This window comes from Pseudopipra pipra, chromosome W, assembly GCF_036250125.1.
Source record: "Pseudopipra pipra isolate bDixPip1 chromosome W, bDixPip1.hap1, whole genome shotgun sequence".
Taxonomy (NCBI): Eukaryota; Metazoa; Chordata; class Aves; order Passeriformes; family Pipridae; genus Pseudopipra; species Pseudopipra pipra.
In genome coordinates, this window is record NC_087580.1 from 5,574,478 (window position 1) to 5,601,290 (window position 26,813).

The following is a 26,813-nucleotide window of genomic DNA, read 5'->3' on the forward strand; positions in this document are numbered from 1 at the left end:
GGAAGCAGGGGACAATTTCTGAGTGCTGGCCCTCAGTGGGACCCATTAACGCCAGGAGAAACTGTGGACTTGGATCTGACTTGGAATTCTTCAGAGGTTTCTTTAACTTGCTCTTTGTCTGATGTTCAGGGACTCATCCCCAACCCCCGAGGGTCATTCAGTGCCTGGGGCTGTGTCTGTGCTGCTGAGCTGGGCCGGGCTCCTGGCACACAGGGAGCTCCTGGCAAGCGGGCAGCGCTGCAGAGAGACAGCTCTGCCCAGGAGCAGCTCCTCTGCGCAGCCCAGCAGGGCTGAGGGCACTGCCAGGGCAGCTCAGGGACACCAGCAGGGCACACACAGAGCTTCAAGGGGCTCAGGGTTGGGAGGGTGACTGAGAGCTCCCTGCAGGAGGAATCTTGGCAGGGCTGCACACGGGCAGTCTGGGGCTGCAGGGCAGTGCAGGGGCAGCTCCTGGAGGCATCTCCTAAAGCTGGCCCAGCCCCAGCTGATGGGATGGGTGAGGAGGGGTCTGTTGGGGGGCACTTTGGCAGAGCTGTGAAGCCGGGGGTGCAACCAGGGCTGCCCAGGGTTGTGGGGCAGAGCAGGGTCCTGCAGCCCAGGGCACTGCTGGGCAGGGACTCTGCTGCCTGCCAGGGGCAGCTCTCAGCCAGCCCAGGGAGCTGCTCCAGGGCTGGGGGAGAAGGGCTGTGGGCAAGGAGCAAACCCCAATTGACAGGGGAAGGCAGGGCAGGGCCCTTCTGCTGTCGAGACGGTGCAGCACATGTCAGGAATGATCACAGCTCCAAATGACTGCTGGGAGTTTCTAAGAGGAATTTTCAGGAAATGCAGCACGGCAGGGGCATCCTGAAAGGGAAGGATCCTGTACTTCCAGTGTTCTGCTTCAGGTTCCCAGGGACGGGCAATGAGAAAGATCAATTCGTGTCTCCATTCAGGAGGAAGCATGGAAAATCCAAAGCTGTTCTTCTTTGAGGGCAATGGTTCAAGGAGTGTCAGAAATCAGCCCCCTGGGCCTCACAGGCAGCAGCAGTGGTGCTTTTCCAGCCTCCTCAGGGTTGCTCTGCTGTTGCCATCAGAGCCTGCCCAGCCAGAGGTGCCCCTGGCACCAGAGTGCCCTGTGCTGGGAGGGCTCTGCAGGGCAGAGCTGAGCACCCAGGGCTGGGATGGGCTCTGGATGTACTGCCAGGGCCCAGCCCTGGGCACAGGGAAGCAGCTGCTGGCAGGGACACTCCAGGCAGCAGAGCCTGAGCACTCCTCTGCATCGCCCTCTGCTCAGCTGCACAGGGAAAGAGGGAAGAGTTGGGAGGAATTGATTTTGCAAGTGGAGTCTTCACAAAAACCCACTTTTTTTCCAGGCATCTTTGAAGTGGATCATCCACCAACAGAGAGGTGCAAATAGCACAAGGAACCTGTGTGCTGAGTAGCAGGTCACTTGTGGGCAGAGCAGCTCTCCTGAGTCTGCCCTGGGGCACAGGGAGCCCTTTGGGACCTCAGAGCTGTCCAGGGTTCAGGCTGAGAGCAATGGGGAGGGTGAGAATTCCTGCCTGGTCAAGGAAAGTGCTCTCACTGAGCAGCACAGAGCTGAGTTGAACAAAGTTCCCCAAAGAAATCCAAAGAATTTGGAGGAGATTGTAAAGCAGGAGAGGATTGACTCAAGGCAGCCCTGCCCTGACTGTGCTGCCTCTCCTGTCCCCTCCCCAGCGCGGGACACGCAGAGGCCGCCCGGCTCCCCCCAGCCAAGGCCTGCCGGGCCCCGCCAGCAGTGGCTGCTGGCCCAGTCACTTCCAGTCACTCCCAAGAGGATACCAGTTGCCCCCAAGGTGGTCCCAGTTGCTCCCAGTCCCCCCCACGATGGTTCCTTTCCCTCTCAGGGACTCCCAGTCTGAGTCCAGTATGGCCCCAGGCACTTTCAGTCACTGCCTGGAGGAGGCCATTTGCCCCTGCATGGTCCCAGTTGCTCCCAGGATGATCTCAGTATGTGTCCAGTATGTGTCCCAGTATGGCCCCAGGAACTTGCAGACACTTGCAGTACAAATCCAGTTTGATCCCAGTCATCCCCAGTATGGTTGCAGTGCCTCTCCCATACTCCCAGTATTATTGCAGTCACTCCCAGTATGGGCCCAGTATGAGCCCACCAGGGGCCCAGTTGCTCCCACTATGATCCCCGTTGCCACCACTGTGGTTGCTCCGGGATGGATCAGGAATGGGGACCCCTTTGTGCCCCTCCTTGTGTCACCCTGTTCTGAGGGAGCTTTGGGGGGACACCTGCACCCCAACACAGCATCCAACACATCCCAAAATGTGCTGGGACCCCTTTGAACCCGGGAATTGAGGGGAATCATGGAAAACCCTTCTCAGAGAGAAAATGGGGTGACCCGACTCCTGGATGCTTTTAGGAAAGAGGTCTGAACATTTCTTGAAGAATAGAGGGGGGTGACTTTTTTATTCTTGACCTTTCCAGTTCTCCATTTGGGGGCAGGATGTCCTCTGGGCCAATGTTTTGTTCCCTTTGCAGTGAGTGCAGCCTCAGAGGGCTGAGCCCTCTCTGGCTGGGCTTGGCCTCTCCTGCAGAGACTCAGGCCTGGCTGGGCTGCCCCAGGCAGACGCTGCAGGAAGAAGAGCTCAGGCCGCCTGGCTCTGGTGTCCCTGGGGCTCAGCCTGTGCCCCATTGCTGTGCAGGGGCTGAGCCCCACCTCTGCCTCGGGGCCTTGGCCAAAGGGCTGGCAAGGAAGAGGCCCAGCAGCCTTGGGGCCTGCCCAGCTTTCCTCCTCCCTGGGGGCTCTCAGTCCTCCCCTGACACCGTGTGGGCCCAAGGCCTTGCTGGCTTCGGGCTCACGGCCCGCCGGCACCATCCCAGCGGCCTGACCCCCCTCCTTCCCCTCTCTCCAGCCTCTCCTGCCTTTTCTGGCAAGGGGCCATCCAAGGAAAACCCTGGTTCTCAGCAATGGCACCTGTGGCACGGCTGCAAGGCTCGAGTGGGCCAGGCAAGAGCAGGAGCACCGAGAGCCTGAGGAGCCAGGAGATGCCCTGGCTGGGCATCGTGCTGCTGCGGGACGAGCTGACACCTCTGCACAGTCTCTGCCCGTCCCTGCCAGCCAACTTCTGCCCAGGCTCTGGGCACGGGGACGCAGCGCTGACAGTTTTCAGCCCCCGCGCTGTTCCACAGAGGCTGTGATGTCACAAGGCCCTTGCCTGGCAGCCAGGAGATGGGCAAGGCAAGGCAAGGACAGAGCCTCTGAGCCACCAGCACGCTGTCCCCAAAGGCTGGGCTGGCACAGAAGCCCAGAGTCCCTGAACTTGGCAGAGACTTGGGAGATCAACCGGCGTCCAGCACGTCAAGCAGACCACGGCACTCAGTGCCATGGCCAGTCTTTGCTTAAACACCTCCAGAGACAGTGACTCCACCACCTCCCTGGGCAGCCCATTTCAATACCTAATCCCTGTTTCTCTCCAAAAAGTCCTGCTCCTGTCCCTGACAAACAGCCCCTGACAGGCAGGTCCTGGTGTCCTCTTGTCCTGTTGCCTGTTGCCTCGGAGAAGGGGCTGAGCCCCACCTGGCTCCAGCCTCCTGTCAGGAAGTTGTGGACAGGGAGAAGGTCAGCCCTGGGCCTCCTCTTCTCCAGGTTGGAGAAACCCAGCTCCCTCAGCTACTCCTCACAGGACATGCACTGCAGACCCTTGCCCAGCTCCATTGCCCTGCTCTCCACCCACTCCAGCCCCTCAAGGTTCTCCCTGAATTGAGGGGCCCAGAGCTGGACACAGCACTCCAGGGGTGGCCTCACCAGTGCCCAGTCCAGCAGAAGCATCACTGCCCTGCTCCTGCTGCCACACTCTTTCTGATCCAGGCCAGCCTGCCCTTGGCCTTCTTGCCCACCCGGGCACCCGCTGGCTCAGGTTCAGCCTCTGTCCACCAGCACCCCCAGGGCCTCTCCCACGGGGACCCTTTGCAGCTCCTCTGCCCCCGGCCTGGAGCTGCAGGGGGTTCTTGTGGCCAGAGGCCCCAAAGGCACCAAAGGCACTCTTGAACCTCATGCCCACGGGCTCGGCCCAGAGGTCCAGCCTGGCCAGGTCCCTCTGCACAGCCTTCCTGCCCTCCAGCACATCCACACTGCAAGCCAGCTTGGGGTCCTCTGCCAATTTGCTCCTGGAAGACTCAATGCCCTCCTGCACATCCCCACGAAAAATAGGCAACAGGACTGGGCCTGTTACCCAACAAGTTCTAGTGCTTGACAAAGGAGCCCACCCAGCAGTGGGGAGAAACTGCTGGCAGGAGATTGAATGGGGGCAACAGACAATGGATGATGGACAAGTTCTGGGCCATGGCCATTTGTTAGAAAAACAAAGTAAAAGTTTAAGGCCTGCCATATTTCAGTGGTCAGAGACCTGGCAGAGAAATCTATTTTTGAGACCTGGACACCAAGAAAGCAGAATTTCTAAACCACAAAGACCCTTAGAGAAACCAGAGATGAAGACAAAACTAACACAGACAGTTACTGAGGCTCTCCCTATCTAGGGAAAAGACAGTTCCTTTGGATACATGTCTGGAATAAAGAGAAGTGCCAGAAATATTCAAACACAAAAAATATCTTTTATTACAGTGATAATAATAATAATAATCATCTTAGCCAAGAGAATCAAGAACTAAAAAAGGATATAAAATATCTTATTGTGTGGCCTTAAAAACAAATACTACAAACAGCATTTAATACAGTATTAACTAGTGAAAAAAGGGGGTTAAAGGGATACCAAAAAAGGGATCTTAACACAATATTATGGATAACTATTAACACAATATTGGGAAATTAAAGGGAAATACTGTGAACAACTTATTTATGTAACAATATTCAAGAATAAAAGGGGAATTCATGGCTGGGCTTCACGAACGAAGATTTGGGAAGGCTCTATCCACATTTGCTGCAGGCACGCTGGTGGCTTATGAGGCCAATACGTGACAGACATATCCAGTTGCAAAAGGCACAACAGAAAGACTCCTTAGATGGTGTATTCTGCAATACACGGTTCTTTCTGCCTTGCCTTTTTTCCTCGAGAGTGATCCTGCGTGTGTTCTCGAAGGAGACAGCTGTGTTGCAGAGCAATTTAAATTTAGTAGTAGAATGGCTAAGGTTTAGTAAAAGAGTAGGCCTAGAAAGCAACACTCCAAAGTAGTAAGTTAGCAACCTTGTTTGTGAGCATGGAGTGTTGTGCTGAAGAAGTGGAAACAATAATCAAAAGATTTAGTCAAGCATGTATATAATGATTTGTTACCTTGGATGTGGTAAGGGTCTGTTAAACAGTTTCTAGGAGTAAGACAACTTAAGTAGATTTATGATTAGAGTAGATGATTATTAATTGTTATCAGTATGAAGTATGAGCTTGTTTGTAACTGTACCTGGTTTGCTGTGGAAACTGTAACTGTTTCGCTATGGAAACTGCACGTAAACTTGTTTGTGTATAAAAGCTGAACTGAGAATGAGGGTCTTCGGAATCCTGACTTGGGACATTAGTCCGCAGGTTCCCGGGCCCTGAATAAAGCACCGCATAAACCGGCACTCTGTTGGTTTGTGTTTTTTTGGTTACGGGCAACAGGGGGGCCGGGGTGGGTGGGAGCAGTGGGATGAGCTCTGCCAGCAGCTCCTGCCTTTCCACAGGGAGAGGGAAGGGGCAGATCCAGCTCCAGGATCGCTCAGGCTGTGATTCCTGCTGGGATGAGAGCGGGGAAAGGAGTCACCATGTCCCTGTTCCCATCCCAGGGGATGGAGCCGGCTGTGGAGCCCAGGGAGAGTAGGAACTGCTCTGGATTCCCTCCTGATCCTGCTCCGTCCATCTCACCCCAATCCCACTCCATCCATCCCACCCCAATCCCACTCCAGAATCCAGCCCTGATCCCAGTCCACAATTCCACCTGAGCCCACTCTGGAATCCTGCCCTGAGCTGGAATCCCCTTCCAATCCCACTCCAGCCATTAAGCCCCCATTCCCCTCTGGAATCCCGGCATCCATCCTGGGATCCCTGCCCAGAGGATCTGGATCCACACACGCTGCTGGGACTCACTGGTGGGCGCGGGGTCGTATCCATTCCCCTCCCTCTTCCCTATGGAAAGAAAGCGGGATCAGCACCCGTGGCACAGGATCCCCGGAATGCTGCCGGGCGGATCCGTGCCCCTTCCCGACCCCCATCCCAGGAGTTGTTGGATCGGAGCTTCCAGACACCAAGTCCCATGAGGTCGATGATGATGATGATGGCAGCGATGACGGGCACAGTGTCCTAGTTAGAACAGCTGGGACTGATTCCTCACTGGATGGGTACAGCCCAAAACTGTGGATTCTATGGCCTTCCATGCCATTTTCCCAGGAACTGTTGTCAGGAGAGGCCTTCGAGGTGGGGGGGATGTCCTGAGCACCTTCATACCCTTTTATGGACTGAGTATCCTCATATCCTTTTACGGAATTCCCCTCTCTGAGGGAAGAACTAAGCATCCTTTTATGGAATTCCCTGCTCTGAGGGGAGGACTGGGCATTCCTGCCTGAACTGGAGAATATATAAACCTGGAGTTTCAGAACCTTTTTCCCACTCGTGGGATCCAGAGGAGGACTGCAGCTCACCGCTCTCAACCAGCCTGAGACCACCACCCTCAACTGGACTGCAATCCCCACTTTTGACCAGACTGCAACAGCTCTCCCACCAGCAGGTATTTTTCCCCTCTCCCTTTAATTTGGACTCGGGGGGGGGGGGGGCAAGGAACAGCACTTTGTTCATGCCCCAGGGTGCTGGGTTCTACATTTGGGTTTTGTGGATTAAAACCAATTGCTTGTCTGTATAATCAGACTTATTGGGCAAGGGGGGCCCAGAGGGGGAGAGCAGAGAGGGGCAATCCCAGAGCTGGGGGACCCCCGGAATGCTGGAGGGGGGGGGAGCAGAGAGGGAGCGCCGGGCCCCTTAAGCGGGGGTCCCGGAGAGGGGGAAGGCCTTGGAGTGTGGAGAGGAGGGGGGGCCTTGAGGCGGGGTGGGAACCGAGAGCGCCAAGAGGTTTGCGAGGGTGGGAGCCGAGAGAGGAGGGCCGGCCGGCCCCGGGAGGCAGAGTGGGGAGAAGTGAGCCCTGGGAACCCCCTGGCAACACTAAAGGGGACCCCGGCAAGTGGGAACCCCCCGGAACCGCAAGACCCCTGGCAGCCCGGAGAAGGGGGAACCTCCAGTGCAGGCAGAAGTGCCATCAGGCCAGACAGAGGGGACCACCCAAACCCCAGAGAGCAGAGAGGGGGAATTCTGGGAGGGGATTTTGGGCTGAATGTTTGTGGTTTTGGGGGTTTTTATGGGTACAAGTTGCCTGGTGAGTCCTAGAGCTGGACTTGGGCAGTAGGAACCCCCAAGGCAATGCGCTCACACCTTGTTTTTCCCCCCCCAGCAGGATTTCTGCTTCCCAAAGCTTGGGCGGATGGAGGAGGAGACTGCGAGGAAGAGGAAGATGCCGCGGACCCCCCAAGAAGGTGAGGAGGAAGTCAGTGCCCCTTTGGGTCGGTCTTTTGTCTTTTGTGGCCGTCCTGCCAGGGCCGAAGTTGGGGGGATGTCCTTGGGCTTCCCTGTGGACCGGAGGCAAATCCCCTGCGTGTCCTTGTTGCTTCCTGCCCCAGGCCCCGAGGTGAGGCCGGAGAGCGCGGAGGACAAATCCCGGCGGCAGAGCCTGGTGGGAGAGGCCGTTTTGAAGGGCTCCCCGGCGCAGGAAGGCAGCTGGGAGGAAAAGGGTCGGAGATGCCCCCGCAGGAGGGGCTCCAAAGCCAGCCCAGGGGGCTGTGAGGAGGAAAGAGCCAGCGTGTGCCGGGAAGGCGGCCGGAGCTTGAGGCGGAGCTGCGAGCTGGTGGTCCCTGAGCAGCCTCCCAGCAGGGAAAAGCCCTTCAGGTGTTTGGAATGTGGGAAGAGCTTCAGCAAGAGAACCAACCTCCAGAGGCACCAGCACATCCACAGTGGGGAACGACCCTACACGTGTGGGGAGTGTGGAAAGAGCTTCAATCAGAGCTCCAACCTGCTCCAACACCAGATGATCCACAGTGGGGAAAGGCCCTACACGTGTGAGGAATGTGGGAAGAGCTTCAGTGACCGCTCCACCCTGCGCACCCACCGTCGCATCCACAGTGGGGAACAGCCCTACACGTGTGGGGAGTGTGGGAAGAGCTTCAGGAAGAGCTCCACCCTCCACAATCATCGACGTATCCACAGTGGGGAACGGCCCTACACGTGTGGGGAGTGTGGGAAGAGCTTCAGTGACAGCTCCACCCTCCACAACCACCGTCTCATCCACAGTGGGGAAAGGCCCTACATGTGTGCGGAGTGTGGGAAGAGCTTCAGGCAGATCTCCCACCTGCTCCGACACCAGATGATCCACAGTGGGGAAAGGCCCTACAGGTGTGAGGAATGTGGGAAGAGCTTCACTCAGATCTCCGACCTGCTCCGACACCAGATGATCCACAGGGGGGAAAGGCCCTACAGGTGTGAGGAATGTGGGAAGAGCTTCACTCAGATCTCCGACCTGCTCCGACACCAGATGATCCACAGTGGGGAAGGCCCTACACGTGTGTGGAGTGTGGGAAGAGCTTCAGGGACAGCTCCAGCCTTTGCAAACACCGTTGCATGCACACCAGGGAATGACCCTACAAATGCTTGGAATGTGGGAAGAGCTTCAGCACAAGCACCAAGCTGCTCAGCCACCAGCACATCCACACTGGGGAACAGCCCTACAAGTGTAGGGAATGTGGGACAGCTCCACCCTCTACACCCACCGTCGCATCCACATCAGGGAGAGGCCCTACAACTGTCGAGATTGTGGGAAGAGCTTCACGCAGAGCTCTTCCTTGACTTCCCACCAACGGACCCACCAGTAAGAGAAGCCCCAAGTGCCCCGACTGCGGGAAGAGCTTCGGCCGCTGCTCCAACTCCATCAGCCATCGGAGGACCCGCGTTGGATGATCCACAGGGACCCCCGTTGGGCACAGACCTGGTGTGCTGGTTTAATGGTAAACCAGCAGGGGAAATGTCAGCGGTGACACCTGGAATGGGATGGAACACCTGGAAAGGGAATGAGAATGCCTGGAATGGGAATGGGGACATAAAGAATGGGATTGGGACAATAGCAATGGGATGGGAACACCAGGAATGGAAATGGGAAGACCTGGAATGGGAATGGGGACATTGGGAACAGACTGGGGACACTAGGAATGGGAATGGGGGCAGAAGGAATGGCAGTGGGGACACGTGGAATGGAGAGGGAACACCTGGAATGGGAATGGGAACACCTGGAATGGAAATGGGGACACCAGGAATGGGAATGGGAACACCTGGAATTGGAACAGAGACACCTGGAATGGGAACACCAGGAATGGAAATGGGGACACCAGGAATGGAAATGGGAACCCCTGGAATTGAAATGGAGACACCTGGAATGGGAACACCTGGAATGGGAATGGAGACACCTGGAATGGAAATGGGGACACCAGGAATGGAAATGGGAACACCTGGAATTGAAATGGAGACACCTGGAATGGGAACACTTGGAACTGGAATGGAAGCACCTGGAATGGGAACACCTGGAATGGAAATGGGGACACCAGGAATGGAAATGGGAACACCTGGAATTGAAATGGAGACACCTGGAATGGGAACACTTGGAATTGGAATGGAGGCACCTGGAATGGGAACACTTGGAATTGGAATGGAGGCACCTGGAATGGGAACACCTGGAATGGGAACACCTGGAATGGGAATGGGGACATCAGGAATGGGAATGGGGTCACCTGGGTTGGGAATGGGAACATTGCGAATGGGAACATTGGGAGCAGGTTGGGGACACCAGGAATGGGAATGGGAACATCTGGGATTGGAATAGGGACACCTGGAATTAGAATAGGGAAAACAGAGGAGGGATGGGAACACCTGGAATGGGAATGGGGACAATAGGAATGGGAATGGAGACCCCTGGAATGGGAATGGGAACCCCAAGAACTGGGAATGGGGAAAACAGAAGTGGGATGGGAACACCAGGAATGGGAGGAGGGACAATAGGAAGGGGAATGGGGACACCTAGAATGGGATGGAACACCTGGAATGGGAATTGGAAAACGTGGAATGGGAATGGGAACACCTGGAATGGGAATGGGAACTCCTGAAATGGGAATGGGGACACCTGGAATGGGATGGGAACAACTAGAATGGGATGGGAACACCTGGAACAGGAATGCAAACCCATGGAATGGGAATGGGAACACCCGGGCCCGGGCTGTGTCCCTGGTGAAACAGGAGGCCAGGCCCAAAAGAGTTCACTAAGAAATTTGGGCCTGCTAACAAGCTCCTAACAGCCAAGACCATCTGTGCTCGTTCTGTTCTACTGACTGGAGCAAAGCTTCAGAGAATAGTCCAGGAACATGTCCTAGGCCTAGAGGGGATAAATTAGAGAGACAGCAGGATCAGGGAGACATTGGAATAGGAGGAATAGGCCGGGAGCCAGGGCTTTTTCCAAGCTTCAGTGAGCGGGTCAAGAACAATGGAAGAGAAGGAAGGTCAAGCTGAGGAAGATGAGTTGAAGCCCCCAGAGCCATGGAGGAAGAGTGGAAGTCCCCTCAGGATTGAGGGCCAAGAGAAGCACCACCCCAAGCCCCGCCTGATCTCCACCTATATTCCACCTATTATTAATATGCAGAGATAGATGTTGGAATCACTTGAATATGCATTTAATCACAGCTGAAGATTGTATAAAAATGCTGATTTTGTGTGAAGCCTTGGAGCAAGCGAGCTGGCTTGCTCCCAACGTTGAATAAACAAATACCTTGCTGCTTAAAGAGAAAAAAGTCTCTGAGCAGTTTCTCGGACCGATTTTTCGGATTCAGCGCCCAGTCAGTCCCAGGATGATCCCAGTCACTCCTGGTCTCTCCCAGTTGCTCCCAGTTTCCTCCATGTGGTCCCACTCATTCCCAGTTGCCCCCAGAAGCTTCCAGCATGATCCCAGTTGCTCACAGCCGCTTCCAGCATGATCCCAGTTGCTCACAGCCACTTCCAGTCATCCCCAGTGCACTCCCAGTTGCTCCCAGGGTGATCCCAATCACCTCCTGCATGATCCCACTCACTCTTGATATGATCCCAGTATGACCCCAGTAACCCTCAGTGTGGTCTCAGTTGCTCCCAGCATGGGCCAAGCTGCTCCCACTGTGATCCCAGTATGGTCCCAGTTGCTCCCAGTTGCCCCTAGCACAGATCCAGTCACTCCAAGTATGATCCCGGTCTTCCCTCCTGACAGTCCCACTCAATCCCAGTTGCTTCTCTTGTAGATCCAGTCACTCACAGTTCCTTCCAGTTGCCCCCAGCCTGGTCCTAATTCCCCTTCATGTAGTCCCAGTCACTCCCAGTATATCCCAGTAGAGCCGTCAGCATTCTCATAGTCCTTCCCAGTCACTCCCAGATACCCCAGTAACATTCCAGTTTCCACCAGTATGATCCCAGTGACTCCAAAGCACTCCCACTATATCCTATGTGGCCTCCAGTTGCTCCCAGTAGCCCTCAGTGTGGTCCCAGTTGCTCCCAGTAGGATCCCTGTTGCCCCAGTTCTGGTCCTGGAGGGTCCCGGTGTGCTCAGATCCTGCTCCTGGGGGGTCCTGCTGGGTCCCAGTCCCGGTCCCGGTGTATCCTGATGTCCCAGTCCATCCCAGTCAGTCCCAATCCATCCCGGTCCATCCCAGTCCATCCCAGTCCATCCCAGTCCATCCCATTCCATCCCAGTCCATCCCAGTCCATCCCAATCCATCCCAGTCCGTCCCAGTCCCTTCCCAGCAGCCGCCGCCGTTTCCCGGGTCCTGCCCCCCCGCCCCCCCAAGATGCTGACGGGGGTCGGGGCTCCGTCTTTGCCTTCGTCTCCCTGGGCCTGCCTGGAATGAAGGGGCCGCTGGGACACTGCGGGACCTCCTGAAACCAAAGGAACCCTGGGAGAATTTGGACACTCCTGGAATCAAGGCACAATTGGGACACTGCAGGGCCCCATGGAAAAAAAGGAACCTTGTGACACTGCGGAATTCATGGAATCCAGGGGCCTTTGTGACAGGGGGGCCTCATGGAACCAAAGGAAGCCTGAGGTGTTTCAGAAGGTCATGGAATCAAGGGGCCACTGGGACACTGCAGGGCCTCTGGCAATTAAAGGAACACTGGGACACTGGGGCAGGACATCCCCCCTGCAATGGCCCCAAGACAATGCCCCATTTGCAAAGGGGTCAGTGCTGAGCTGAGAGGGGGCCAGGACAAGGCAGGAGATTTTGGAACCCAGACTGGTTTGACCCCAAATGAAGGCCCTGATGGTGAGGGAACCCCTGGAGTCCAAGGACTGTCAGTCCATGGGTTTCTACCAGAAAGCGCCAGTCCCCTTTCCCAGGGGCAGGTTCTGCCAACAGAACCCTTCTTGGGGGTGTGTGGAGATTCCTGCCTTGGCTGGGGACACCCCAAGGTCACTGCTGGAGGTTGAGAGCAGAGATCTCCCCACGGGCACTGGTCTGGGGGAGTTCCATCCATGTCTCATTAAGAATTATTGCTTGTTTGCCAGCTTTAGTAGAATTGCTTCAACAATTGCCTTAGTGTAGTGCCCTGTCCTATCTTATCCTGTACTACTGGTAGTTTTAGTGTTTCTACTGTTCACTAAATAATTCTGACTAAAACCATTTGTGTCATCATTTCCAAAAATAAATAATTCATTTTCTATCAATAGATCTGATTTGCCATCATTAGAGCCTGGGGGACAAACATGGTTCAGTCTCCGGCTGAGATTGGATACAGCAGCCCCCAGCACCCCAGAGGAAGTTGGGAGCTCAGGGGGACCACCCCCCTTTCCCAACCCCCCAGTGCCAAAAGACCCCCATGGGACCAACCACCCCCCTTTTCCACCCCTCTCCCTGTTCCTCCCACTTTTCCATGGTCCCCTCAATCCCCAGCCACCCCGAGATCACTTTTGGGGTCCCAACCCCCACTGTCTCCCCCCTCTCCCACCCCTTACACATCATTCCCCCAATCCCCACCCCCCTCATGCTCAGTTTGGGGGTCCCACCCTCCCCTTTTCCCCACTCTTCTGACCTCTCCCACCCCTTTCCCATCAGCCCCCAATCCTCATTCCCCCTCCACTTTTTGGGGGTCCCACTCCTCTCCCATTCAGTCTTGGGGTCCCACCACCCCTTTTATCCCCTCTGACCCACTGACCCCCCCCTTCCCAACACCCCCTCTCACCCGAGAGCTCCTCACCTGCAGTGGGGGAGGCTCCCAGTAACATCAGAGCCCATGAAAGTCCCCCCAAAAAAGGGTTAGGTGGAGTCCTGGGTGGGCTCTGAGTGGGTTTAGGGGTTCCTTGGGGGTTGTGGGGTGGTTTAAGGGGGTCCCAGCACACTTTGCGATGTGTTGGATGCCGTGTGGGGGTGCAGATGTCCCCCCAAAGCTCCTCCAGAACAGGGTGACACAAGGGGGGGGCAGAGAGGGGTCCCCATTCCTGATCCATCCTGGAACAACCACACTGGGGGCAACTGGGATCAGAGTGGGAGCAACTGGGCCCCTGCTGGGCTCATACTGGGATCATCCTGGGAGTGACTGCAATAATACTGGGAGTATGGGAGAGGGATTGCAATCATACTGGGGATGAGTGGGATCAAACTGGATTCATTGCATCCACCGGAAATGTCTGGAAGTTCCTGGAATCATACTGGGTGTGACTGGACTCATAGTGGGATCATACTGGGAGCAACTGGGACCATGCAGGGGCAAGTGGCATCCTCCAGGTAGTGCCTCCCATTTCTGAGGAGAGAGTTAAAAAAGCCCCACAACCTTTGGAGGGTCTTCAGCTTGGAATGTGGATCTGCTGGTTGGTTCTTTTGTGTGGGTCAATCACCCAAGGCAAAAACTCCCCTCCCCCGTTCAACATCCCCCCCTTACAGCAATGCAGGGCAAAGAAACATTCCCTGACTGGGTTTTTTTGAACAAGTAAACCTGTGACAACCTCCCAGGCTGCTGAGATGGCACAAGGAGGCAGTGAGGGCCCAGGGCTGCAAGGGGCACTTGTCTCCTCATGGTGGGACTGTAAATGGGCAGAAAAGAAACCCCCAAGGCTCAATTTGGGAGCAAGAGTGGGCAGCCATTCTTTGTTATCAGCCCCTCACCCATGGGAGGATCTTCCCCCCAACCACCAGTGTGCCCCATTCTCCCCCAGGGCAGCTGAGATTTACTCACAGTTTTACATATCCAGCAAATGTCTTACATATTCACTCCTTCCCTCACAAAGATCACACCCATGGGAATTAGCTCAGAGAGGCCCTTCTGAAGTCCTTCCAAAGTCCTTATCTGGTCACTGGGGGGCTTCTGGTGGCCTCTTGGTGGTCTCTGGTGCTTGTTTGGAGCTTGAACTTTACTTGACCTTGTCTGTTGAGCAGAGTATTTACAGCTGGATATAGAGGGCCCTTGTTCAGCATCTCTTCTCCAAAACCTGGACACTTATGTGACAACTACCCCAACTGAAAAGCATTCAGAAACTTCCCGATTTTGTAACTCCCCTGCCAGAAACTTCCACTGTAAAGGCCCTGGAAAATTGCTGAGCAAGGGAGAATTCCTGCTCCCAGGAGAGACCCCGCCTGGTTTGACGGGAGGCCTGGGAAGGACCCCCCTGGCAGAAGCTTTCCCCCCAGGCTCTCCAAGCTCCCGGCTGTGGGCAAAGCCAGCCCATGGCCCAGCGGGGTGGGCTGGGGCTGCCCAGGGGCAGGAGACACGGGCACCACGGAGCGAGGCCAGCGGAGCCCCAGTGGGCCGGGGCTGGAGCGCCCGAGGCACGGGAGAGGCTGGAGAGCAGGCAGGGAGCCCGCAGGCCTGCCCGCTCCCAGCTGGCAAGGGCTGCAGGCAAAGAGGCAGCTCTGCAGGCCTGGAGCAGCACAGGGGCTCTCCAGCTCTGCCCTCAGCACAGGCCTCTCCCAATGCACCAGGCACAGACGGGCACCATTGCAAAGGGGAACCTTTGAGTCCCAGTTTCGGGGGGAATCACACACTCGCCCCAAGGAGCCACAGCCAAGAGTCTGGGGGCAGCACGGGGCCCTTCCTGGAAATTAGAGAACTTTCCTAATCTTTCCATGGGCCCACTTTGCCTTTGGATTCGTTGTTTCCATTAATCACAGAGGGGGTGTTAGGCCATAAATCACCTTTAGCCAGCACACAGCAACAATTCCTCACAAGTTACTTTGGAGAGAACACAGCTTGGGAAAAGCACTAGAACTGTCAGTTTTGTGAGAGTTACCCTTGATAAGCTTCAGGGAACAAAGCCTGGGAGAGAAAGATGTGTTCTTGAACCTGGATATCTGGAAACAAGGGCCTTCTGCAGAAAGCAGCAGGTAAGGAGGAAGATGAACAAAGGCTCAGCATTTGTGGGGGAAAATCCCCACCAGAGGAAAAAGATGCTAAAAAGACTGAAAGTGTGAAGTAATTAGCACAAGCAACAAGAGAGTAAGAGTGGCTAGAATACTGATTAATGAAATGGAACAATGAAATTATGCCATTTGGCACCAATGAACATTAATTTCTTTGTCATAAATGTGTAAATGGGTGCAAAAGTGATGTCCTGCTGTCTGTGTGAAGGCAGCATTGTTGTTGGTCACATACACAGCCAGCAAAGAAAGTAATGCCTTGCTTTGTCACACTAAACCCACAGTGTTAGAGGGTTTAGAGGAACCTGTTGCTGGCCTTTGCCTACCCTGGGCATCCTGTCACCTGCCCCTGAAACACTGGGGCTGGGGGCTTTCCTTCCCAAGGGCAGTTAATGGCACCAACTTTCAGGAGCCCACCTCTGAGCTTTGGGCATCATCTCTGTCCTTAATGAAGACCATTCATTTAAAGGAATCAGAAAATGATCTCGTTCCCAGCAGCAGCATCTCGTTCCCAGCATCATCTCTGTCATCTTAATGAAGACCATTAATTTAAAGGAATCAGAAAATGATCTCGTTCCCAGCAGCAGCACCGAGTGCCCGGAGCCGATGTGTGCAAGTGCTGGGCTGGAGCAGAGACGTGCTGGAGGGGCAGATGGCAATGGGACAGCCCAGAAAGGGGAAACGTTTCCCCCCAGGCCAGGGAAAAGCTGGGTTGGTCTCTGCAGCCCTGGCAGGAGAGGCCTTTGCTGTCGGGGGGTCTCTGCAGCCCCTGAGGGGCTGTGCTGGAGGAGAAGCTGATCTCAAGGCAGGACAGAGATGCTGAAAATGTCTTTGGGTGGGCACATGCCGTGATTCAGGAACACTGACAATCATCCCACAGAGCCTTGGTTGAATCATCAGGTGGGTGGTGAAGGGACAGAAGGGCCTGCAAAGCCTGGGAGCAGGTCCCCCATTCCATTGCAAGTGGAAACACCGTGGGATCTTCGGGCAGGGCAGCAGGGCTGGGCACAGGCAAACCAGGAGATGCTGGAGGCTGTGGCAGACAGCCCTGGGCCCCAGACAATCCCTGGGCTGCCCAGGGCTGCTCTCTTGCTGCCAGACAAGGGGGTCTGGCTGGGCAGGGGAAGGCTGAGGGAGCCAGGGCTGCAGGGAGCAGGGAATGGTGGAGCTGCAGGACAAGGAGCAGAACGGCCCTGCAGGGCTGCAGCAGAGCTGATTGCAGGGAGCTGCCTTCAGGGCAGGGATTCTGCCCCTGGGCTCAGCCCTGCTGAGACCACACCTCGAGTGCTGGGCCCAGTTCTGGGCCCCTCACTTTGGGGAAGATGTTGAGGTGCTGGAGTGTGTCTGGAGAAGGGCACCGGGGCTGCTGAAGGCTCTGGAGCACAAGTGCTGTGAGGAGCAGCTGAGGGAGCTGGGCTTGTTGAGCCTGGGCAGAAGGAGGCTCAGGGGGGACCTTCTCACTCTCTACAACTCCCTGACAGGAGGGGGGACCCGGGGGGGGTGTCGGTCTCTTCTCCCAGGCAACCAGCAGTGGGACAAGAGGGCACAGCCTAAAGCTGCACCAGGAGAGGTTTAGGTCAGACAGGAGGCTCAAGTTCTTCCCAGAAGGGGTGACTGAGTGTTGGAATGGGCTGCCCAGGGAGGGGGTGGAGTCACCGTCCCTGGAGGTGTTTCAGAAAAGACTGGATGTGGCTCTCAGGGCCATGGTCTAGTTGACAGGGTGGGGTTGGGTCATGGTTTGGACTCCATGAGCTCAGAGGTTTTTTCCCACCTCGTTGATTCTGTGATTCTGGAATGGCCCCTTGGTTCCATGAAGTTTTGCAGTGTCACAGTGGCCCTTTGATTCCATGAGGTTCTGCAGGGTCACAGAGGCCACTGGATTCCATGAGGGTACCAAAGGTCTCAGGGCTCCTTTGATTCCATGAGGCCCCGCATGTCACACTGGCAACTTTGTTCCATGAGGCTCCACAGTGGCCCCTGAGTTCCTTTAATTCCATGAGGTCCCGCAGTGTCACAATGGTCCCTTGATCCCATGAGGTTCCGCAGTGTCCCAGGGTTCCTTTGGCTCCATGAGGCTGATCTCGGGCTCTGAGACACAACTGAACCAGCAGTGGTTGTCCAGAATGTGCCCTAGAAAATATCTGTGTAACCAACTGCAATGGAGAGAAACCAGCCAAGGAAAGGAAAGAAACAATCAAGGAAGGAACTCGTGGTTCACAGAAGCAGCAAAGCAGGCAAAGGTGGGGTGTTACAGAATCCCAGAATGAAAGAATATGTGAGTTGGAAGGGACCCCAGAGGGATCATCAAGTCCAACCCTCAGCCCTGCCCAGGCCCATCCCCAAGAGTCACAGCCTTTGCCCCAGAGGATCATCCAAACTCTCCTGGAGCTCTGTCAGCCTTGGTGCTGTGCCCACTGCCCTGGGAGCCTGTTCAGTGCCAACCACCCTGGGGGGGAAGAACCTCTTTCTAACATCCAACCTGACCCTGCCCTGACCCAACTCCACGCCATTCCCTGGGGGCTGTCCCTGGTCCCCCCAGAGCAGAGCTCAGGGCCTGCCCCTCCTCTGCCCCTCCTGAGGAAATTGGAACTGCCATGAGGTCTCCCCTCAGTCTCCTCTTGTGCAGCTGAACACCCCAAGTGCCCTGAGCTGCTCCTCCTAAGGCTTCCCCTGCAGAGCCTTCCCCATCCTGGGGGCCTCCTTTGGACACTCTCTACTGGCTCCATCTCTTCCTTCCATTGTGTCCCCCCAGAGTGCCCCACTATTGAGGTGAGGCCGCCCCAGGGCAGAGCAGAGCGGGACAATCCCCTCCCTGGCCCGGCCATGCTGGGCCTGATGCCCCCAGGACAGGGTTGTCCCTCCTGGCTGCCAGGGCACTGCTGACTCCTGGCCAAGTGGCACCCCCCAGGACCCCCAGGGCCCTTTCCCAGCACTGCTCTCCAGCCTCTCATTCCCACTCTGTCCCCACATCTGGGGTTGCCCCATCCCAGGGGCAGAATCTGGCACTGCCCCTTGTTGAACTTCCATGGGTGGTGATTCCCAGCCCTGGCATCTGTCCAGGTCTCTCTGCAGGGCCTCCCTGCCCTCCAGGGACTCAGCAGCTCCTCCCAGGTTGGGGTCATCTGCAAACTTGCTCCGTGTCCCTTCCAGTGCTGCGTCCAAGTCATGGATGGAGATGTTGGAGAGCACAGGGCCCAGATGGAGCCCTGGGGAACCCCCCTAGTGACCCCCATCTGATGTCCCCCCAGTCACTGCCACCCTCTGTGCCCGACCCGGGAGCCCATTGCTCGCCCAGCACAGGGTGTGTTTATCCAGCTCTGGGCTGGACACTTTGTCCAGAGGGATCTGGGCACAGACACTATGGGAAGCTTCACTGAAACCCAAAAAGGTCCCATCAACTGCCTTCCCTTGATCAGTCAGGGGGTGATGATGTCATAAAGTAACTCAGGTTTGATCAGTAGGCCTTTCCTCTGGGGAAGCCGTGCTGGCTGTGATACCCCACAGCAGGGTGGGAGCTCAGGGGTCACCCCAGACCCCCCTTCTCCCACCTTTTCCCCCGTGGCCACTGCAGCACTGGCTGTTGGGTGGAGGGGAACCGCCCATCAGCCCCCCAGGGATGCACAGGGGGGTTGGGGACCCCCCCAGTGCAGATCCAACCCCCCCAGAGCCCCAGGGAACTGCTCCAGGGCTCAAATGATGGGGACACCAAGGGACCCCCATGGGACTTCTCTTCCTGCTGTCCAACCCCCCTTTTCTGCCCCTCTCCCACCCCTTTCCTATGGTCCCCACAACCCCCACATCTGCCCTGCACTCTGTTTGGGGCTCCCACCCCCCTCCCAAAAACTTTGGGGTCTCAACACCCTTCACACTCAGTTTTGGGGGTCTCAGCCCAACACTTTTCCCTTCTCTCCCACCCCTTTCCTATTGTCCCACTAAACCACAGCTTCCCTGTGCTCCCTTTGGGGGTCCCACCCCTTTGGTCCCTCAGCTGAAGGGGTCCCACCCCCCCTTTTTCCCACCTTTTCTCCCCTTTCCTGCTCCCTTTCCCCCATCCCCCCTGTGGCAGGGGGAGTTCAAGGCTTAGACAAAGTTGATGGGAGAAGTCCTGCCCTGGAGTCCCGAGGTGCAGAACGGACTCCCTGGCTTTCTAAACTCCTGCTCCCAGAGGAGCCTGGGGGCAGCTGGATCCAATCTCAGCCTTGGGTTATGCCAATGCTTTGAATTTAAGGAATTATAGAGATGGGATTGAACCAGTTTTGTCCCACAGGTTTTAATGATGGAAAAGCAAATATATTTATATCAATGAACTACTTATTCTTAATAATGATCGGACAAAAGGACTAAACCAGAATTATTTACTACACAACATACACAGCAAAACTACCAGTAGTGCAGGATAAGATAGGACAGGGTACTACACTAAAGCAATTGTTGAAGCAATTCTACTAAAGCTGGCAAACAAGCAATAATTCTTAATTAGAGATGGATGGAACTCCCCCAGAGCAGCGCTCGTGGGGAGATCTCTGCTCTCAACCTCCAGCAGTGACCTTGGGGGGTCCCCAGCCAAGGCAGGAATCTCCACACACCCCCCAAGAAGGGTTCTGTTGGAAGAAGCTGCCCCTGGGAAAGGGGACTGGCCCTTTCTGGTAGGAACCCATGGACTGACAGTCCTTGGACTCCAGGGGTTCCCTCACCATCAGGGGCTTCATTTGGGGTCAAACCAGTCTGGGGTCCAACATCTCCTGCCTTGTCCCGGCCCCCTCTCAGCTCAGCACTGACCCCTTTGCAAATGGGGCATTGTCTTGGGGCCATTGCAGGGGGATGTCCTGCCCCAGTGTCCCAGTGTTCCTTTAATTCCCAGAGGCCCTGCAGTGTCCCAGTGGCCCCTTGATTCCATGACCTTCGGAAACACCTCAGGTTTCCTTTGGTTCCATGAGGCCCCCCTGTCACAAAGGCCCCTGGATTCCATGAATTCCGCAGTGTCACAAGGTTCCTTTTTTTCCATGGGGCCCTGCAGTGTCCCAATTGTGCCTTGATTCCAGGAGTGTCCAAATTCTCCCAGGGTTCCTTTGGTTTCAGGAGGTCCCGCAGTGTCCCAGCGGCCCCTTCATTCCAGGCAGGCCCAGGGAGACGAAGGCAAAGACGGAGCCCCGACCCCCGTCAGCATCTTGGGGGGGCGGGGGGGCAGGACCCGGGAAACGGCGGCGGCTGCTGGGAAGGGACTGGGATGGACTGGGACGGACTGGGATGGACTGGGATGGACTGGGACTGACTGGGATGGACTGGGATGGACTGGGATGGAATGGACTGGGAGGGACCGGGACAGACTGGGACAGACTGGGATAGACTGGAATGGACTGGGATGGACTGGGATGGACTGGGACATCAGGATACACCGGGACCAGGACTGGAACCCAGCAGGAGCCCCCGGGAGCAGGATCTGAGCACACTGGGACCCTCCAGGACCAGAACTGGGGCAACAGGGATCATACTGGGAGCAACTGGGACCACACTGAGAACTACTGGGAGCAACTGGAGGTGACATAGGACATAGTGGGAGTGCCTTGGAGTCACTGGGATCATACTGGTGGAAACTGGAATGTTACAGGGGCAACTGGGAGTGACTGGGAAGGACTATGAGCATGCTGAGGGCTCTACTGGGATATACTGGGAGTGTCTGCAACCATGGTGGGGGTGACTGGGACTGTACTGGGAGTGACTGGGACTACGTGAAGGGGAATTAGGACCAGGCTGGGGGCAACTGGAAGGAACTGTGAGTGACTGGATTTACAAGAGAAGCAACTGGGATTGAGTGGGACTGTCAGGAGGGAAGACCGGGATCATACTTGGAGTGACTGGATCTGTGCTAGGGGCAACTGGGAGCAACTGGGACCATGATGGGGACAACTGGGAACATACTGGGATCACAGTGGGAGCAGCTTGGCCCATGCTGGGAGCAACTGAGACTACACTGAGGGTGACTGGGGTCATACTGGGATCATATCAAGAGTGAGTGGGATCATGCAGGAGGTGATTGGGATCATCCTGGGAGCAACTGGGAGTGCACTGGGGATGACTGGAAGTGGCTGTGAGCAACTGGGATCATGCTGGAAGCTTCTGGGGGCAACTGGGAATGAGTGGGACCACATGGAGGAAACTGGGAGCAACTGGGAGAGACCAGGAGTGACTGGGATCATCCTGGGACCGACTGGGCACTGAATCCGAAAAATCGGTCCATGAAACTGCTCAGAGACTTTTTTATCTTTAAGCAGCAAGGTATTTGTTTATTCAACGTTGGGAGCAAGCCAGCTCGCGCTGGACAAACTTGCTCCAAGGCTTCACACAAAATCAGCATTTTTATACAATCTTCAGCTGTGATTAAATGCATATTCAAGTGATTCCAACATCTATCTCTGCATATTAATAATAGGTGGAATATAGGTGGAGATCAGGCGGGGCTTGGGGCGGTGCTTCTCTTGGCCCTCAATCCTGAGGGGACTTCCACTCTTCCTCCATGGCTCTGGGGGCTTCAACTCATCTTCCTCAGCTTGACCTTCCTTCTCTTCCATTGTTCTTGACCCGCTCACTGAAGCTTGGAAAAAGCCCTGGCTCCCGGCCTATTCCTCCTCTTCCAATGTCTCCCTGATCCTGCTGTCTCTCTAATTTATCCCCTCTAGGCCTAGGACATGTTCCTGTACTATTCTCTGAAGCTTTGCTCCAGTCAGTAGAACAGAACGGGCACAGATGGTCTTGGCTGTTGGGAGCTTGTTAGCAGGCCCAAATTTCTTAGTGAACTCTTTTGGGCCTGGCCTCCTGTTTCACCAGGGACACAGCCCGGGCCCGGGTGTTCCCATTCCCATTCCACGGGTTTGCATTCCTGTTCCAGGTGTTCCCATCCCATTCTAGTTGTTCCCATTCCCATTCCAGGAGTTCCCATTCCCATTCCATGTGTTCCAATTTTCTTTCCAGATGTTCCATCCCATTCTAGGTGTCCCCATTCCCATTCCTATTGTCCTTCTTCCCATTCCTGATGTTCCCATCCCACTTCTGTTTTCCCCATTCCCAGTTCTTGCTGTTCCCATTCCCATTCCGGGTGTCTCCATTCCAATTCCTATTGTCCCCATTCCCATTCCAGGTGTTCGCAATCCCATTCCCCCTGTCCCCATTCCCATTCCAGGTGTCCCCATTCCCATTCCCTCTGTCCCCATTCCCATTCCTGGTCCCCAGGGAGGAACTGCCAGAAGCCGGAGCAGGAGCCAGAATTTATTGCCCAAAGCAGGAGATTTTCACACCAAAATTAAACCCTGGTGATGTCACCGCTGTCCCCGAGATGTCACCAGTGTCCCTGTGATGTCACCGTTGTCCCCGTGATGTCACCAATGTCCCTGTGATGTCACCAATGTTCCTTTGATGTCACTGCTGTCTCTGTGATGTCACCGCTGTCCATGTGATGTCATCGATGTCCCCGTGATGTCACCACTGTCATTTCCCCTGCTGGTTTACCTTAAAACCAGCACACCAGGTCTGTGCCCAACGGGGGTCCCTGTGGATCATCGAACACGGGTCCTACCATGGCTGATGGAGTTGGAGCAGCGGCCGAAGCTCTTCCCGCAGTCGGGGCACTCGGGGCTTCTCTTACCGGTGGGTCCGTTGGTGGGAGGTCAAGGAAGTGCTCTGCGTGAAGCTCTTCCCACACTCCCCACACTTGTAGGGCCTCTCCCTGATGTGGATGTGAGGGTGGGTGTAGAGGGTGGAGCTGTCCCACATTCCCTACACGTGTAGGGCTGTTCCCCAGTGGGGATGTGCTGGTGGCTGAGCAGCTTGGTGCTTGTGCTGAAGCTCTTCCCACATTCCAAGCACTTGTAGGGCCATTCCCTGGTGTGGATGCAACGGTGTTTGCAAAGGCTGGAGCTGTCCCTGAAGCTCTTCCCACACTCCGCACACGTGTAGGGCCTTCCCCACTGTGGATCATCTGGTGTCGGAGCAGGTTGGAGCTCTGAGTGAAGCTCTTCCCACACTCCGCACACGTGTAGGGCCTTTCCCCACTGTGGATCATCTGGTGTCGGAGCAGGTGGGAGCTCCGTTTGAAGCTTGTCCCACACTCCCCACACGTGTAGGGCCTTTTCCCCCTATGGATCATCTGGTGTTGGAGCAGGTGGGAGCTCCGTTTGAAGCTCTTCCCACACTCCCCACACGTGTAGGGTTGTTCCCCACTGTGGATGCGACGGTGGTTGCGGAGGGTGGAGCTCTGCCTGAAGCTCTTCCCACATTCCCCACACGTGTAGGGCCGTTCCCCACTGTGGATGTGCTGGTGCCTCAGGAGGTGGGTGCTCCTGCTGTAGCTCTTCCCACATTGCAAACACCTGAAGGGCTTTTCCCTGCTGGGAGGCTGCTCAGGGACCACCAGCTCGCAGCTCCGCCTCAAGCTCCGGCCGCCTTCCCGGCACACGCTGGCTCTTTCCTCCTCACAGCCCCCTGGGCTGGCTTTGCAGCCCCTCCTGCCGGGGCATCTCCGGCCCTTTTCCTCCCCGCTGCCTTCCTGCGCCGGGGAGCCCTTCAAAACGGCCTCTCCCACCAGGCTCTGCCGCCGGGATTTGTCCTCCGCGCTCTCCGGCCTCACCTCGGGGCCTGGGGCAGGAAGCAACAAGGACACACAGGGGATTTGCCTCCGGCCCACAGGGAAGCCCAAGGACATCCCCCCAACTCCGGCCCCGGCAGGACGGCCACAAAAGACAAAAGACCGACCCAAAGGGGCACTGACTTCCTCCTCACCTGCCTGGGGGGCCCGCGGCATCTTCCTCTTCCTCGCGGCCTCCTCCTCCATCCGCCCAAGCTTTGGGAAGCAGAAATCCTGATGGGGGGGGAAAACAAGGAGTGAGTGCGTTGCCTTGGGGGTTCCTCCTGCCCAAGTCCAGCTCTAAGACTCACCAGGCATCTTGTGTCCATAAAAACCTCCAAAACACCAACATTCAACTCAAAAACCCCTCCCAGGAGTTGCCCCTCTCTGCTCTCTGGGGCTTGGGGGGTCCCCCCTGTCTGGCCTGATGGCACTTCTGCCTGCATTGGGGGTCCCCCTTCTCCGGGCTGCTGGGGGTCCCGCGGCTCCGGGGGGTTCCCACTCACTGGGGTCCCCTTTAGTGTTGCCAGGGGGGTCCCAGGGCTCACTTCTCCCCACTCTGCCTCCCGGGGCCGGCCGGCCCTCCTCTCTCACCTCCCACCCTCGCAAACCTCTTGGCGCTCTCGGCTCCCACCCCGCCTCAAGGCCCCCCCTCCTCTCCACACTCCAAGGCCTTCCCCCTCTCCGGGACCCCCGCTTAAGGGGCCCGGCGCTCCCTCTCTGCTCCCCCCCTTCCAGCATTCTGGGGGTCCCTCAGCTCCGGGATCGCCCCTCTCCACTCTCCCCACTCCGCGGCTACCGGGGTTCCCCCCCGGCTCTCACGGGGGCCCCCAAACCGCTCTCGCCCCCCCCGCCATTGCCGAGCGACCGCCAGGACCTTTTGGCTGCTCTTCTTTGTGCTCCCGCTCGGCTCCTCCCTCGGCTGGGCCGCCGCTTTTGGCAGGTTTCCTCCTTCGGGATCTGCCCCCTGCAGCCCTCCTTGGACACCCCTTGGACCCCCTTGGGCCCCCCTTGCCCAATAAGTCTGATTATACAGACAAGCAATTGTGTTTAATCCACAAAACCCAAATGTAGAACCCAGCACCCTGGGCCATGAACAAAGTGCTGTTCCTTGGGCCCCCCCCGACTCCAAAGTAAAGGGAGAGGGAAAAATACCTGCTGGTGGGAGAGCTGTTGCAGTCTGGTCAAAAGTGGTGGTTGCAGTCCAGTTGAGGGGGGTGGTCTCAGGCTGGTTGAGAGCGGTGAGCTGCAGTCCTCCTCTGGATCCCACGAGTGGTAAAAAGGTTTCGAAACTCCAGGTTTATATATTCTCCAGTTCAGGCAGGAATGCTCAGTCCTCCCCTCAGAGCAGGGAATTCCATAAAAGGATGCTTAGTTCTTCCCTCAGAGCGGGGAATTCCATAAAAGGATGTTCAATTCGTTCCCTCAGAGCGGGGAATTCCATAAAAGGATATGAGGACAGGAACCCCCCCCCCCACCTCACAGGCCTCCCCCCCCCCGACAACAGTTCCTGGGAAAATGGCATGGAAGGCCATAGAATACACAGTTTTGGGCTACACCCATCCAGTGATGAATCGGTCCCAGCTGTTCTAACTAGGACAGGATTCCAGAGTGGGATCAGGTGGAATTGTGGACTGGGATCAGGACTGGATTCTGGAGTGGGATTGGCGTGGGATTGGGGTGGGATGGATGGAGCAGGATCAGGAGGGAATCCAGAGCAGTTCCTACTCTCCCTGGGCTCCACAGCCAGCTCCATCCCCTGGGATGGGAACAGGGACATGGTGACTCCTTTCCCCGCTCTCATCCCAGCAGGAATCACAGCCTGAGCGATCCTGGAGCTGGATCTGCCCCTTCCCTCTCCCTGCGGAAAGGCAGGAGCTGCTGGCAGAGCTTTAATTTGGGTGTGAAAATCTCCTGCTTTGGGCAATAAATCCTGGCTCCCTCCTCCGGCCTCTGGCAGTTCCTCTGTGGGAACCAGGAATGGGGACAGGGGGGCTTGGATGGGGACACTGGGAACAGGCTGGGGACACCAGGAATAGGAATGGGGATGTCAGGACTGGGATGGGAACACTGGGAATGGGAATGGGGATGTGGAAGACCAGGATGGGAACAAGGGGGACAGGAATGGGGGACACTGGGAGCAGGTTGGGGACAGCAGGAATGGGAATGGGGACTTGGGGGATCAGGATGGGGACACTGGGAACAAGTTGGAGTCACCAGAAGTAGGGAATGGGGATACCAAGAGCAGGCTGGGGACACCAGGAACAGGGAATGGGAACACCAGGAGACAATGGGGAAAGGGATGAGGACACCAGGAACAGGATGGGAAAGCCAGCAAAAGGTTGGGGACAACAGGAACTGGGAATGGGGACATCAGGAGTTGGGAATGGCAATACCAGGAATGGGAATGGGGACATGGGGGACCAGGATGGGGACACGGCAAACAGGCTGGACATTACCAGCAACTGGTAATGGGAACACCTGGAGCGGGAATGGGAATGTGGGGGACCAGGATGGGGACACTGGGGACAGGAACGGGGACACTGGGAGCAGGCTGGGCATTACCAGCAATGGGAATGGGCACGGCAGGAACGGGAATGGGCACAGCAGGAACTCTGTGTCTCTGCTGGCCCCCCGGGCTGTGCCTTGGAGCCCTGACAGCTCCTGCAGGTCGCAGCTTTCCCAAGGCGTGGCAGCCCTCGCTGCCGTTGCCGGTCCTGCAGCGCCGGGCGGGACGCGCTGCAGATCCCGCCGGGCTCTGGCGCTGCCACGGAACCCGCCGGCACCGT

At 56.5% G+C, this 26,813-nt stretch overlaps 2 protein-coding genes across 2 annotated transcripts; one reads left to right on the plus strand and one right to left on the minus strand.

Moving 5' to 3' along the window:
* The first annotated feature begins 7,429 nt into the window (after positions 1-7,429).
* LOC135406246 (zinc finger protein 3-like) lies at positions 7,430-19,491 on the plus strand. Its single transcript, XM_064640680.1, has 2 exons — positions 7,430-8,866; positions 19,474-19,491. Exons 1-2 carry the CDS (start codon positions 7,430-7,432, stop codon positions 19,489-19,491), a joined length of 1,455 nt encoding a protein of 484 aa, XP_064496750.1.
* Positions 19,492-23,536: 4,045 nt separating this feature from the next.
* On the minus strand, positions 23,537-24,326 carry LOC135406247 (zinc finger protein 3-like). Its single transcript, XM_064640681.1, has 3 exons — positions 24,180-24,326; positions 23,676-24,035; positions 23,537-23,547 (listed from the first exon to the last, which is right to left on the minus strand). Exons 1-3 carry the CDS (start codon positions 24,229-24,231, stop codon positions 23,537-23,539), a joined length of 423 nt encoding a protein of 140 aa, XP_064496751.1. The 5' UTR covers positions 24,232-24,326.
* Between the last annotated feature and the right edge of the window lie 2,487 nt (positions 24,327-26,813).

What these genes read in the sequence shown, in the direction of transcription:
- LOC135406246 (XM_064640680.1), top strand. Translation starts at nt 7,430, where the DNA reads ATGGAGGAGGAGACTGCGAGGAAGAGGAAGATGCCGCGGACCCCCCAA.
- LOC135406247 (XM_064640681.1), bottom strand. Translation starts at nt 24,231, where the DNA reads ATGGAGGAGGAGGCCGCGAGGAAGAGGAAGATGCCGCGGGCCCCCCAG. An exon ending in GCCGCGGGCCCCCCAGGCAG is followed by an intron (nt 24,036 to 24,179) that starts GTGAGGAGGAAG and finishes TTCCTGCCCCAG; the next exon opens with GCCCCGAGGTGAGGCCGGAG.